Here is a 17087-nt window from a genome sequence, read left to right as displayed (position 1 = left end):
AAATTATTTCAACTTAAAACCAGGTAAAAAAACACAAAAAAAAATTACACGGTTTTTACTTTTTACTTTGCTAATGTCAGAAAAAATGGATTTGTTACGTTTCTAATTAGCGCATAGTTTGAAAACTTAACAATTCTTCTTACTCTGATATGCATAGCTAGTGGTGACCGAGATTATATTTTCGTTTCCTCTTTTTAAACGTAATGTGACAGTGAACATTATTGTCCGAATATATTCGATGATGTGATGGTTGCTTCAGCGATTTGCAGCAGCTGAGCTGTCAACGAAACACATAATGAATGACGAGCCATTATTCTATATAGCAACCAACCGAATTAGCTATGATGGAAGCATCACATTTCAGTAGTGAAATTAAAAAAAGAACTAGATTTCTCATTAGTCAGGATAGATTTCTCATTAGTTGTGCAATTAAGAAACATTTCTCAACACAAACTGAAGTAATCAATAATTATGATATTTTAGATTAAAAAAACGTCCGATTCAAGTCTTCAAATTCTAAGTATATAATACTTAGAATTTGAAGACTTGAATGCGATGGAAATTCAAAGCCACAAATCTATCTGGTCCAAAAGGGTCAGATAAGGCTGGATTTTTGGAAATTCGTACTAGAACGGCTGGAAAAATACTAAAAAGTATTAAATGTGGTACCATTTGTATTTGGTGGTGGCCAGAGCTAGTGGAGCTAGAACTCTGAAATTTGGATTGAGGATAATTGATGGAGTGTAGGAAAGATGTACCAAAGGGTTCTTAGAAATTCGAACTATAACTATCCGAAAAGTACGAAAATGTCATAAATTTGGTACAGTTCCGTAGTATGTGAACCGATAACGCCAAAAATTTGAAATGTGAAGTAGGGTCGATATGAGGAGATGGTTTTGAAAACGTGTACTCATGTATACGAAATGTACTATATGGTACTATAATTGGTACGATTTGAATTTGGAGGTACAAATGGAGCTGGAATTTTGAAATTAATTTTACCGCCGGAGTGTAGGATTGAAATATGTACGTAGTTTTAGAAATTTCTTACTTATGTGTACGAAAAGTACTAAATTGTACTATAATTACATTTAGGATTTGGGTGAACCAATGGATCTGGGATCCTCAAGTTTGGAGTTAGGATCATTATGGGGGTGTAGGATTCGAGTATGTATGAACTAAGATTTCCGTTGGATTGCATGACCGACGAAATATGTCAAGCTGACAATATGTCAGATCATAGATCTGGATCGATTAAAAAACTTTAAATATAGTAGTTTACACGTAAGTCCCAGGACAAACTTCGTTTTTAACAAAAATTTAAAGAAATATTACGATGTGTTTATTTTTTATCACACCTGACATTCCACACGATTCGTATTGGATTAACAAATTTTCAAAATTTTGATCGTTTGTACAACGACAGAGTTTGGGTCAAATCGAACATTCAATTCTATTAATATTGGATTTATAAAAATTTTAAATTTTGACACATTGTGGGAAAGGTAGCCAAAGGAATGGACCGATGGACTTGATATAGGATTGATGTTATAAAAAAATTGAGGAAAATGTTGACAATTTTCTGTTTGAGGTACCAGAAAGAGCGACATTCAACATCTTTGAACTTGATTAAAGTTTGGAAGAAATAATACACTGAGCAAAGATTGGATAAAATCGGTTACTCCCTTCAAGAGCAATTTAAAAGTTTAACGTAGAGGCATTGTAAGAAGTGGACCGATATTGTCAGCCTTTGACCCTGATTTCTAATGAAAAAGTAAAAAGATTCAGATGGACCTCATTGTACCTTTCACTATTGAAAAAAATATTTAATAATAATCAACTACACATGTGGCATAGGTCATTATATTTTTGAAAGGACAATTTTCTTCAGGGAGTTAATACTGATTCCTTTGAAAAAAACAAATCGAAATAGGTCAAGTTTTTAAGTTTTAACATGATGAATTTCTTGCTAGTAACTTTAGAGTTCGTGAACTAGAAGCTTTTTATCTTTGTTTGAGACTTTTACAGATTATTTTTGAGATGACATATTTTAGTTAAATTGAATGAGAGATATTTTGGTAAACCATATACTCCTTCTATCTCGAGTCCTTGTGCGTCTATATATTCTTCAACCGTAACCTTATTGATATACGTGAGAAAAAGATGATTACCAAATAGGGCACCATCGTTTAATGGGGCTATTTATAATATCGGGCATCGATATTGATAATTTTAGGTCATAAAATAATTTTTAGTACAGATATGTGAGGGTACCGTTATATAGTGGCTACCTTAAAACGTGGTTTAATATTAATATTTTTAATCCAAGGATGTGTTATACCATAACCCAAAATACAAAATTACAGCCAATTTCATTGAAAACCTGTCCAAAATTCCAAAAATACCGAATATTGGGGGTATCGTTATATGGGGGCTACCCTGAAACTTGATAAGAACCTAAAATACTAAATTAAAGCCAATTCGTTTGAAAAACGTATTCAAATCCCCACAATACCGAATATTAGGGGTACCGTTTGGTCATTATTAATAATTTTTAGTACCGACATGTGCTTACCATGAGTACCCAAAATACGAAATTATAGCCAATTCGGTTGGAAAACGTGTTCAAAATCCCAAAAATACCTAGTATTTGAAGTACCGTTATATGGGGGCTACCCTGAAACTTGGGTAATAATTTTTTGTACGGATATGTCTTATTCAATGAGAACCCAAAATACCAAATTACAACCAATTCGGTTGCAGAGCTTGTACAAAGTCCCCAAAATACCGAATATTGGGGTTACCGTTATGTGGGGGATATACCAAAACGTGGACCGATATACCCTTATTTCCAATAATCCTAGGAATACTAGCAATGTCTGTGCAAAATTTCAGAGCTCAAACAGGAATATTCCGATCTATATCGAATTGAAACTATCTATCGTAATTGGATATTTGAAGGTGTTGCCAACGGAATGACAAATATAGAGGGTATAAAAATGAACTTAAACGACTTTCAAATTAAACGACTCATATGGGGTTACACTAAAACGCCGATCAATATTAATAATTTGTTGTAGAAAGATTTGGCAATGAAACTCAAAATATCAAATTATATCTCATTCGCTAGAAAAACCTTCCCAAAATTCCGAAAGTTTTTAAGGTACTCTACTCGAATATTCGAATTTTTTGTGAGGATGGTTGTTTTTCTAACCAATGATAATCTACAATATAAAATAGCAACCAATTTGGGTGAAAATGTGCCCATTCTGTCTATGTTACTGAAACCTTGAGATACCGTTATAGGGGAGCTATCCACAAAATATGAACCGATATTGTTTGGTGAGGATTATTTACAGCATAATAATATCCCAAAGCACCTAAATACATCCCATTCGACTTAAAGACAATCCCATAATACTTAAAATTGGGCCCTATCACACATGTCAATGTCAAACATCCTGGGAGTAGTAACAATGTATGTACAAACGTTCAAAGCACTATTTAGAATATTGTGACCTCTTTCGTTATTTCAAGGGACGGGCAGACATACGGACATGACTAAATTTATTCATATATCCGGTTCTAAAATGTACAGAACCGAAGTTGTATCCATCGTCCAATGTTTGGCAGTTACGATAGTTCCCCATAATTTACAATTTATTTGTACAAAAATTTAATAGTCATTGATATAAGAATTTACACAGATATACGGATTTCTGAGCAAAGATCGCCAGTTCAAACCAGTAGTAAATGTATGTCTGTTTTCTTAAAAAAATTAACCTCTTCTTTCTGATAGTCTTCCACATTTACATAATGGTATGGAAATACAACATACTATAAATTGCCCCCTTTAAAATGTTTAAAATCATCCGAATTTAATTAAAACCACTGTTCAAATATTTCGAATATTATTTTGTAAACACATTGCAGTACAATTCAAGCATACGAGTACATGTTCGCTTACCTGACACAGCTAAATTCAATATGAATAAATTTCGTGCTGTTCGCATCATTGGTTTTCGTATCACAGCTACTACAACTAAAATATTCCCCATTGCTCCGAAAATGATTAGAACACAGTAGAGCATGATGAGCACATGGTACCATAGGCCATCTATGCTGCGATTACGAGTAAATCGTTCCAATAACACCGGATCTATTGTTAGTGTGTCGTTGTTGGTGTTGCTGCTGCCGCCTGCGCCACTCAATGACGCATTTAATTGATGTAGGTTATTTTGTCCATCATCAGTCATTTCCAGGTAATCCATGGATATATCTTTACTTTCGCTACTGTCACCCGTGCCCATTGAACTCAGCATATCCATGGAATTTGTTTGCAGGGAAAAACTGCCGAGGCCTAAGACTGTGTGATTCATATTGATGATCTGCAAAAAACGAAGGAGAAGGAGAACAAGAGAAGATGCAAATGAAGCGGTCATGGGAGGAAAAAATGAAACGGAAATGAAATGAATCAATTTAAGTGTGTCTGTCTGTGTGCGTGTGTACGTGTTGTGGACACTGATGAAGATTTGTTTAGACTAGAACGGAAATAAATATTTACATTACCCTACGATGACTACCACGATGACGACTACTACTGCCATGACAACCTTACGAGTGCTATCAATCAGTCATTTTACAAATGTATTACAACAAAACTGTGTGTGCCCTTTTCGTGTGTGCTTCGGTCTATGTGTAAGTGTAACATATGTACTATATTTTGGTATATACCCAGCAAAGTCTTGTTATTTAGTCAAGAGCTATTTTCCGTTATCTAAATCCTTGCGATTTGTTTTGCTACCATTGACATCAAGCCCCCTTTCGTGTTTTGTAGTGAAGAGAACACATGTAAATACCGCCTACATTTCAAAAAAACATTCCATTCTTTGTGTTGGTATTTGTTGTATTTTTGCCGAAGGTAATAATTTAATACACTACTGCTACAGCTAGCACGCATATGTTATAATTCGAATAATTTCCATGGATTTGTTCCATTGATGTTCGTTGTCCCCGATATGAATCACAATCAAATGTTTTAATTGGTAGTCATATAAACATTGTTATCATTTGATATCGAGGAAAATCTTTTCATAGAAGTGATTGATACTTTCCAAAAATGAGAAATAGGTTCAGCTATGGCTTGGCCGAACAGTTTGCACAGTTTCACTGGGGATAAAAATGATATCATAGATATTAATTCTCTAACTATACTTCCACTCCCGTGGTGGAAACTTAAATCCTTTATCGTGTCATTTTCGATGAAGGGTAAACTAAAAATTATGACACACTTTTAAAATTAATTTAGTGAAAATGTCGTGTTAACGACGTGAGTAGTCAACTGGTGGAAAGAGTGTTAACGCTGGGAAATTTAAAAAAAGTTGCACAAAAAGTCGTTCCCTTGAAAAAAGTAGCATAGAAAAGTAAATTTTTCAATAAAACTGTTCCGAGAATATGTCAGATGTCATTGGAACTCCAAAACGATGTAGACGAATCCAAATTAATTTCCATTTCCAGGAAAATGAAACATAACAAAACCAGGAAAGAACCAGTAAGGAAAGTAATAAAGTCGGACGGGGCCGACTATATGATACCCTAACCACTTTAAGTATATTCAACAGATGATTCCTAAAAGACGTCGCGTTTTTAAAGGACCAGTAAAATGAAATTGGATCCATAAACATGTCATTCTGCAACCGATACTAAATTTTGGTCAGATATAGAAGTTATATCTAAATCTGAACCGCTTCTCTCGAAACTTAACACAAATCATTCTAGAACCAATTCATTACGCTATGCCAAATTTAGCGCAAATCGAAAGATATTAAGGGTCATTGGTGCACCATTTACATTAAATCGGACGAAAATATATATGGGAGCAATATCTAAATCTGAACCGATTTTCACAAAACTTAACACACATCATTCTCGACCTAATTCATTACGCTGGGCCAAATATCGTGCAAATCGAAAGGTATTAACGGACTTTGGTGCACCATTTACATTAAATCGGACGAAGATATATATGGGAGCTATATCTAAATCTGGACCGATTTTCAGAAAACTTAACACACATCATTCTAGACCTAATTCATTACGCTGTGCCTAATTTCGTGTAAATCGAAGGATATATAGGGACTTTTGTACACCATTTACATTACATCGGAGGAAAATATATATGGGAGATATATCTAAATCTGAACCGATTTTTCCCAATTTCAGTAGGGTTCGTCCTTGGGCCAAATAAGTGACCTATGCCAAATTTCATCCAATTCGGATCATAAATGCGACCTGTACAATTTAACATGGACAGACAGACTGACGGACGGACATGCATAAATCGACTTAGAAAGTGATTCTATGCATATTCACAAAAGGAACTATGTGTCTATCTCGTTTCATTTTGCCTGTTACAAACATATGCACAAGGACATAATACCCTGTACCACAATGTGGTGAAGGGTATTATGCCCAAAGCTAAAAAAAGTTGCTGTCACAGGGCATCACAAAGTGTTGCAAATAGCGACTATAGTCGCACAACGGTAGACCTGGGTAGAAAGAAACTGCAACAGGCACCAGGACAACGGTCGGCTGTAAAGACTTATTTGCTGGATTGTGATCTGGCTTACACGGAAGTATCATATATAAAATGAAGGCAATATAAGTTAAAACATGAGCCAAGGACCATCGAATTACATACAGTGAACTCCTTATATGGTGAACAACCAAAACAGTGAACTCTCGATAATGTGATGTAGTTCATATTTTCGAATTACCGCTAATTCCCATACATAATTTTCGGTAGGAATATTTGCCACCCACACTTTTATAACGTCCACCATGAGGTTGGCATTCAAAATACCTTAAACCGATCGGGTCGTTGAGGAGAAAACGAAATACAAAACTACAGACGCATAGATTTGGCTAATACCTTCACGTTTGAAAAGATGTCCGATGTACCAAATAGTGGTTTGTTGTCATATGGGGGCTATACCAAAACAGGACAGATATTGATAAGTTTTGTTTGTACCCAATACCAATCCAAAATAAAAGACGTGCCCAACATCCCAAAATTCCGAATATTGGGGATCCTGTCAATCGAGGGCTTCTCCGAAACTTGCGTCAATATTAATACCTTTTACTAACGAGGTTCGCTATGAATTGAGAACCCAAACAACCAAATTACCGCGAATTTGGTTGAAAAAGGGGTCTCATATCGCAAAAATACAGAATTCTGGGGTGGTGGGTGCATTAGGGCACTACTCCGAAATTTGGATAAATATTAATAATTATTATTATGTAGTTTCGCTACATATTTGTTACCCAAAATACCACATAACAGTCAATTCAGATAAAAGTCCTGCCCAACAACTACCGCTATATGGCTCTATGGGGGCTACCCCGAAACATGAGTCAATACATTGAGGTTTACTATACATTGAAAATCCAAAATATCAAATTACAGCTAGTTCGGATGGAAACCCTGTCCAACATCATCAAAATACCGAATATTGTATATTACCGTTATATGGGTCTATACCAAAACGTGGTCCGATATACCGCTTTTTGCAATAACAAACGTTCTAGATGTACTAGGAATGTCTGTGCTAAAATTCAGAGCTCTATAATAATTATTGTGATCTCTAATGAAATTTCAACAGAAGGATATGGCTAAGTCGACATAGAATTTTATTCTGATCAAGAACATATTACTTAATGTGGTCTTCGAAATGATAAATTTAATATATACTCCTAATTATGGTAAAGACACCCAAAGCCGCACAAGAACTCGAGACAGAATTAAGAAAAATAGCCTACAATTGACTCAAAGAAAAATATAAAAATGTGTCTTTATGAAATGAAGTGTTACCAGGAAAAAATCATCCCGCGATAACTCAAAAACTTTCCATATGGTAATTTTGTCCATCTGAGTTCCTAATGTAATCGCCAAGGGCTTCCAAAAATTATAGCCAATTTAGTTAAAAATCTACCAACTCATAAAATCCAACAATTTACGGCGGTCTATACCTAAAAGTCGGTCAACTTTTGATAGTGATGAGATTTGCCACCCCATCAACTCAAATGGCAGTCCCAATTTACAGAACATTGTGCCACTGGACTTTTATGCATTTTTATACCCTTTACCACACTGAGGTACAGGGTATTATGTCTTTGTGCATATGTTTGTAACAAGCAAAAGGAAACAAGATAGACACATGGTTCCTTTAGAGAATATGCATAGAATAACTTTCTGAGTCGATTTATACATGTAAACAACGTACTGGTCGCATGTATGATCCGATTTGGATTAAATTTGGCGCAAGTGACTTATTTGGCCCAAGGACGAACCCTATTGAAATTCGGTTCTGATTTAGATATAGCTCTCATATATATTTTCGTCCGATTTAAGGTATATGGTGCACCAAAGTCCCTATGTATCTTCCGATTTGCACGAAATTTGGCATAGAGTACTGAATTAGGTCCAGAATGATGTGTGCTAAGTTTCGTGAAAATCGGTTCAGATTTAGATATAGATCATATATATTTTCGTCCGATTTAAAGTAAATGGTGCACCAAAGTCATTATATATCTTTCGAATTGCACTTGAGTCTAGAATGGCGTGTGCCAAGTTTCGAGAAAATCCGTTCAGATTTATATATAACTCCCATATATATTATCGTTCGATTTAAGGTAAAGGGGGCTCCAATGTCCCTATATATCTTTCGATTTGCACGAAATTTGGCATAGGCTACTGAATTAGCTCCGGGATGACGTGTGCCAAATCGGTTCAGATTTATATATAGCTCCCATATATATTTTCGTCCGATTTAATGTAAATGGTGTACAAAAGTCCCTATATATCGTTCGATTTGCAGAATGATGTGTGTTGACTTTCCTGAAAATCGGTCCAGATTTAGATATAGCTCCCATATATGATTTCATCCGATTTAATGTAAATGGGGCACCAAAGTTCCAATATATCTTTCGATTTGAAGGAAATTTGGCATAGCGTTATGAATTAGGTGTAGAATGATGTGTGTCAATGTTCGTGAAAATCGGTTCTGATTTAGATATAGCTCCCATATATATTTTCGGCCGATTTAAAGTAAATAGTGCGGCAAGGTCCCTAAATATATTTCGATATGCACGAAATTTGGCATAGCGTACTTAATTGAGTCTACAATGATGTGTACTAAGTTTCGTAAAAATCGGTTCAGATTTAGATATAGCTCCCATATATTTTTGTCCGATTTAATAGAAATGGTGCACCAAAGTTCTTATATATTATTTCATGTCAATATTTGTTCGAAAAGGCGACGTCTGTTAGGAGACTTTGCAGAATATACCCAAAGTGGTGAAGGGTATCATATAGTCGGCCCAGTCCGACTTTACTACTTTCCTTACAGGTTTCTATGGCGCCCGGGAAGTGCCCAAGAATTAACCCTTTGTGCTCGAACTATTTTCCTTATAAATTAGTATTACTTATTATACTTTCCACTATTAAACTGACATTTACAACCCCAAAAAATAACAGAATAAGATTTGATTTTGCAACGTTGAAACGACGGTATAGATCGCAATATTGCTAGGACCACACCACCTTAAAATAAAATCCTACGATCCTAAAATAAACTTCTACGATATTTCATCGTAGAAGTTTATTTTAGGATCGAGGTGCCGCCCCATTTCCAGTGTTTTGTACTCTATGCCAAATTTCGTGTAAATCGCAAGATATATAGGCACTTTGGTGCTTCATTTACATTAAATCGGGCGAAATATGTATGGGAACTATAACTAAATCTCAACAGATTTTCACCAATTTCAATAAGCTTCGTCCCTTGGCCAAATAAATGAGCTGTACCAAAGTTCATCCAAATCTGATTATAAATACGACCTGTAATTTCTTTACAATTTAACATCAAAAGACGGATCGACTTAGAAAGGGATTCTATGCATATTCTCAATAGAAACAATGGGTCTATCTCGATTTCTTCTTTTTATGTTTTTCTTGATTTGCGACTAAGCTACTCATTTCACAGCCTTCGTGCCAAAGAAGAAGTAGAAGCGTGAAGGGTTACGTTCCTTATGTATCCTTTACGAAAATTTATCCGCATCTACCTTTAAATGATGCTGGCATTTTGAAGCTCGATTTTGAGCGTTTTTGCGAAAACAGAGCTTTAAAAATTTTAGCCAAAAATAGTGTGAGTTACTAAATCTATGGGTCCTGATAGACCGCATTGAAAGAGGTATAGATCGATGTATTTTGAAGGGGGTACACCGAAATAGGATGCACGGATGAAGCATATTTGGATGTTGCCAAGGGCTAAAGAATTTGCAACCACCAACTTGATAATCGATATGGGTTCACTTTTTAGAATAGCCCCATAACTTTTATCCTGGTATTTTGGTGAATTTGGGCACGTTTTTTTTCATCTTACCAAAAATCAACATCTTACCAAAAATGAACATACTATATTGGTACTTTTATAAAACTAAATATACACCTCCTGATGGTGGGTATAAAAGTTCAGATCGACCAAACATAGCGACATTTTTATTTGTTCTATTTTTAGTATCACTTGGTCATTGAAAGCAAGTAATCTTATTATCGGCCGTTTCGGGCCACATTGAAGACTTCCATTCCTAATAGAAGTTTTCTCCATCAAACTGTCAACTTTTGTATCTGAAATCACGATTATAAATAACTACATATCATCGCCAGTTTGAATACATCTAAAAATAATCTTCAACCTTAAAGTATATATGAACAAACTTAACAAAACTTAAATTAAATGCTAATTTTATTATATGTAAAAATTCGGAGATAAATTTATGTGATTATCGCATATCACAATCAACCACATAAATTCCGTAAAAATAAATACACACCTACTTCGTTTTGATATTTCGCATGTGTATTTGTATTTAATAAATGTACATATATTACACTTAAATTATATACATTGAAATGTGTGTCTGTGTGTACGTAGTAAATCGAAATTACTTTCTCTTCCGATATGTAGGTCCACATATATTTGTTCTTATTTATGGAACATTTCAAGGTTGCTGTGATACTTCTTTGTGGTATTCCCCACTTCACTTCTTGCTGCCATGTTGACTGGCAACATCCTGGTTTGTAGTCTATATTTTCTGTTTGATACAAAATTTATTTTTAAAACTGACTTGACACCGAGTGATCATAGTTAAATAGAGATAGCATCGAAATGATAATGGAAAATGTCTTCTTGAGCAAATAATAATAAATGTCGAATGTCATAAAGTTTGTTCCAATAAGAGTTTAGATGTGCATAATATAATTTTTCGTTGCTTTTTTCATTTGCAATGTAAGTAAGGACGTTGTATAGTTGTTGTTCTTGAAAATGTCAAACTCTGCTAACAGACGTAACAAGTTTTAATGAGATTTTGTTTGTCATGTAGATATGTATTATAGTTTCATGATATTTTAAATGTAATGCAAAATGAATGATTTTAAAGTTTTAATTGCAATATCAACCAGTAAGGAAAGTTGTAAAGTCGGACGGGACCGACTATATGATACCCTTCACCACTATGGGTAAATACAAGAGATGCTCATATGTACAATATCCTGAAATGAAATGGCGAAATTAAATGTGTGCACAACATAGATATTTGAACTAATTTAAAACAACCTATACACATACAATTCTGAAACATATGTTCATCGAACGGACTTGGGTTCTTTGGTGTACCATTTGTATGAAATCGTGCTCAATTGTGTATGGGAGCTGTATGTACATCTGAACGTATATATGAACAACCACTTGGTATGCTGCAGCATAGAGTGCTGTTCACAACATATCTCGATCGGAGAAACGGCTATTATTTGGTGCAACATCGGCACGAACTCACACGATAATATAAAGCGTATATATCAACATATGCACACATTAATCCAATATAGGTTCTTCTAGATTTAATTTCTTTAAATCGAAAGAAAATATATATGAGAGCTATATTAAAATCTGAATCGATTTTCCCGAAACTTAAGACACACCATTCTAAACTCAATCCAGTAAGGCATGCCAAAATTCGTGCAAATCGAAGGATTTGCATTTAATCGGACGAAACCATATATGGGAGCTATATCTAAATCTGAAGCGGTTTTTAGGAAACTTAACACACGTCATTTTAGACTTAATTTGGTGCGGTATGCCAAATTTCGTGCAAATCAAAAGATATATAGGGGCTTTGGTGCATCATTTACATTAAATCGGACCAAACTAGATATGTGAGCTAAATCTAAATCTGAACGCATTTTCAAAAAAATTAACACACGTCATTGTAGACCTAATTCAGTACGCATTGCCAAATTTCGTTAAAATCGAAAGATATATAGGGACTTTGGTACACCATTTTCATTAAATCGAACGAAAATGTATATAGGAGCTATATCTAAATCTGAATCGATTTTTAGGAAACTTTACACAAATCATCCTGAACTCAATTCAGTACACCATACCAAATTTCGTAAAAATCGAAATTTATATATAGACTTTGGCACCTCATTTACATAAAATCGGGCGAAAATATATATGGGAACTATATATAAATCTGAACCGATTTTCAGGAAACTTAACACACTTCATTGTATACCTAAAGCAGTACGCTATGCCAAACTTCGTGCAAATCGAATGATATATAGGGACTTTGGTGCACCATTTACATAAAATCGGTGGATAATATATATGGGAGCTATATCTAAATCTGAACCGATGTTCAGGAAACTTTACACACATCATCCTGGACTCAATTCAGTACACCATACCAAATTTCGTAAAAATAGAATTTTATATATGGACTTTGGCACCTTATTTACATAAAATCGGTAGAAAATATATATGGGAGCTATATCTAAATCTGAACCGATTTTCAAGAAATTGTACACACATCGTTCTAGACTTAATTCAGTACACTATGCCGAATTTCGTTCAAATCGAAAGATATTTATGGACTTTGGTGGACGATTTACCTTAAATCGGACGAAAATATATATGGGAGCTATATCTAAATCTGAACCGATTTTCACGAAACTTAGCACACATCATTCTAAGCTTAATTCAGTACTCTGTGCCAAATTTCAATTCAGTACACCATACCAAATTTCGTAAAAATCGAAATTTATATATGGACTTTGGCACCTCATTTACATAAAATCGGACGAAAATATATATGGGTCTATATATAAATTTGAACCGATTTTCAGGAAACTTAAAAAACTTCATTTTATACCTAAAGCAGTATGCTATGACAAACTTCGTGCAAATCGAATGATATATAGGGACTTTGGTGCACCAATTACATAAAATAGGTCGAGAATATATATGGGAGCTATATCTAAATCGGAACCGATTTTTAGGAAATTTAACACACTTCATTGTATACATAAAGCAGTACGCTATGCCAAACTTCGTGCAAATCGAATGATATATAGGGACTTTGGTGCACCATTTACATAAAATCGGTCGAAAATATATATGGGAGCTATATCTAAATCTGAACCGATTTTCAAGAAATTGTACACACATCTTTCTAGACTTAATTTAGTACACTATGCCGAATTTCGTGCAAATCGAAAGATATTTAGGAACTTTGGTGGACGATTTACCTTAAATGGGACGAAAATATATATGGGAGCTATATCTAAATCTGAACCGATTTTTCCCAATTTCAATAGGGTTCGTCCTTGGGCCAAATGAATGAGCTGTGCCAAATTTCATCCAATTCGAATAATAAATGCAACCTGTACTTTGTTTACAATTTACCATGGACAGACAGACGGACGGACGGACATGCATAAATCGACTTATAAAGTGATTCTATGCATATTCTAAAAAGGAACCATGTGTCTACCTAGTTATACCCTACACAACTATGTTGTCAAGGTATTATAGCTTTGTGCAGCCCCAAAAGTTTGTAACGCCGCGAAATATTGGTCCTGAACCCACCTTTAAGTATACCGATATCTCGACTAGCTGAATCGATCTAGACATATGTGTCCGTCCGTCCATTATAATTTGTAAACACGATACAGGCCACAGTTATGGACCAATCTTTACGAAATTTTGCATGTAGGATGGGTTCTGGCCAATGAAGACCCCTATTGTATTGTTGGAAAAGATCGGTTAATATTTAGGTGATCAAATGGACAAAAACTTTATTTTTCTCGATTTTTCTGGTCGCTCCAGATTATGACCCAAACACCGTGAATTTTTGCACAAAGAAGGGAATCGGGCCAAAGAATAAGCATGCATGTTTCGATAAAGATCGGTCAATATTTAGGCGGTAAAATGGACCCTGACGCGAAATATTACCCAAGCTCAGAATATAGAAACACAGAAAGTTATAGTTTCGTGGAAGTTGTGTAGGGTATCATATGGTCGGCCCCGGCCGACTATACTGCTCCGCTCACTGGTTTCCTTTTGCCTGTTACAAACATATGCACAAAGACATAATACCCTGTACCACAGTGTGTTGAAGGGTATATACAAAAGAAGCTCTATAAATCTGCAATTAGATTTTTCGGGTGAGAATTTTATTTAGGGTATAAAAGGACTTGGCGAGAAGGATAAATTCGATGATTTTTTGGTTACATTAAATTTTATGAAGAAAAAGCTTTATTGCTTTGTTTGCAGGTTATTTTTGAGATAACATGTCTTGTCCACTAGATTCTACAATCATAAGATTTTACATAGGGTCTCCAAAGACAAGAAATTGATATTCGTATGCCTATCCTTGCTCGAGAGGCAGTTCCGAATCGGATTTTTGAACAGGATTTTTAAAGGATGAGAAATATCGGTCCACTCCTTCTGGTTTATCGCGAGAAGTAACCAATACACTCTGGTGGATGCGCATAATAACTTTCGAAAAGAGTAACCGATTTCATCCAAACATTGCACATCGTAATACAGTCGACTCCGCTTTACTGTAAGTCGCTTAACTGAAAAATATCGCATAAGTCAAATTGTTTTCCTACATCATTACATTTTATGTTAATCACCTACAATTTACTCCGCATAAGTGAAACTTCGCATAACTGAAAATATCGTATAACTGAAATAGCTTTTGGAGTCAAATATTCCAATTTTCTTTCAAATCACTCCGTATTACTGAAAATTGTGAGAATGAAGGATAATGACAGAATATTTTGCATTGATGAATACACATCTTCAAAGCCCACCATAACAGATATTTTTTCTGCAATTGAAAAATTAAAAAAAAACTCCGTTCCGCATTTCTATATTTTATATACAAGTAACAAAGATGTACGAATATATGTTACATAATGTACCGTTCGTAGGGGAAATGCCAAAACGACAAAATTAACAAAATTTTGAGGAGGTCGTGCACTTTTAACTACTCTATGTTATTATTAAGGCCTTCAAGATTATAACCAAATTTTAAATAGGAACAATGTAAAAATGTGACTATAATGTACAAATTTTGCAAGGAAGAATGTTACTCATTTACAACCCCATATTACATACAGGCAAGTCAGCTATTAAAAAGACTTAAATCGGCTAGTATGAAACCTTACGCATAAAAAATACTGTTCATCCTTTGAGCAGTGAACATGTCATGTCAAGTTTCTGTTTCTATCGTCTATTTTCATAAAATTAGAGACCTACGAATTCGATATAAAATATGAATTATTGAAATAACTGAAATTATTTTCAGTTAACCGAACTCCGCTTAAGTGAAAACATCGGATAACAGAAACAAACATCCAGATTTTTTTCCGTTTTAGTAAAGCGGAGTCGACCAAAATTTTGCTGAAAATTTATTTTATAATTTATTTCTGATTTGGACAACATTTTCCAAACCCTATTATCTTTACCATGCCTAGATCATGTCCGAAGATGCAACACATTGGTTCACTCCTTCTGGTACCTCTCTCTATTAGTGGTGAAGGGTATAATAAAGTCGGGCCCGTCCGACTTTTGAACTTTCCTTAACGGTTTTATATTGACATTATTGTTTTTCATAATAGGGTAATCCAACCACACAATGTGCATGACTTATTTTTGATGAATCCCATAAAAATCGAATTTACGTTCGACACGTGCCCCCATTCAAATATAGATAAACAACATATCACAAACTTTTCCATATAATTTGTTTTTATTTTTTCTTCTCTCAGCATAATTTATTTTTAACTAGATTGGTAAATGACATTTCAAAACTTGACCCCAGAATGACATACACAGATGTTGCTAATGGATCATTTATCTGCTTTTGTTTTTCTTTTTTTTTATTATTTTTATTTATTTGTTAGTTGTTACAACGAATTGTGTTCAAAAAAAGGTCTGCTAAAACTAGAGTTTCAAAATAACATTTGGCTAATGAATTTTGTAATGGCACTGTACGAATATTCTAATGGCTTTTACTTTTTCCATAATCATCATCATCATGATGGCGGGCAACATGTGAAAATAGAACTGTGCGAGTGTTCAAATATTCAAATAATCGAACAATAAAAATCAGACTCTAGAAACAATATCAAATGAAAAACATGATTTCAGTATATTTTGTAGCTGTTGTCCTGCTCCCACATGTAATGCCTGCCGCGGTTAACAACTATGACGACGACTATTCAAATTGCAATTTTGTTCGACCACCCACCTCCCATCAACACCCACAAAGTTTAGTGTCAGTTGTCGCCAGTGTCATTTAAATGGTACTTACCATTTTCAATATTAAATTTTTCTCGCTTCAAAAGTTGGCTGCTGTGCGTGACGACCCAGTCCTCGTTGGCTATGCTTCGAAGATCGTCTATTCCGTAATTGTAAAAACATCAATAATTCTTGTTATTGGTGTTTTTGTTGATGTTGCTGCTGGTGGTGTTGTTGTTATTATTGTCGATATGTTGATGGGGTGCAATGGGAATGCTTTGGCTATGTCGCACATTTCATTCCGTCGATGCTGATGCTGCGACATACGCTGCGATTATTGGATTTTTTATTGAATTTGTTTTGCACTCACTGCACTTTCCGTTTTAATGTCTGTTTAGACATCAATTCGAATAAACAACAGCAAACAAAGCCTTT

The 17087-nt window shown here is 34.7% G+C and overlaps 1 protein-coding gene across 1 annotated transcript; it reads right to left on the bottom strand.

The window, feature by feature from the left end:
- Positions 1–3967: 3967 nt before the first annotated feature.
- Positions 3968–16781, bottom strand: LOC133330835 (neuropeptide F receptor-like; the record flags this gene model as incomplete). The annotated part of the gene is made up of 2 exons (XM_061539241.1): positions 16726–16781; positions 3968–4388 (listed from the first exon to the last, which is right to left on the bottom strand). Coding segments are annotated over exons 1-2 (424 nt in total), but the record flags the coding sequence as incomplete, so codon positions are not given.
- Between the last annotated feature and the right edge of the window lie 306 nt (positions 16782–17087).

This window comes from Musca vetustissima, unplaced genomic scaffold (genome assembly GCF_032173495.1).
Source record: "Musca vetustissima isolate MV318-11 ecotype Yass unplaced genomic scaffold, APGP_CSIRO_Mvet_v1 utg16389, whole genome shotgun sequence".
In the NCBI taxonomy this organism is placed as follows: Eukaryota; Metazoa; Arthropoda; class Insecta; order Diptera; family Muscidae; genus Musca; species Musca vetustissima.
The sequence above is the reverse complement of the archived record's forward strand: the minus strand, read 5'-3'. Positions and strand labels throughout refer to the sequence as shown.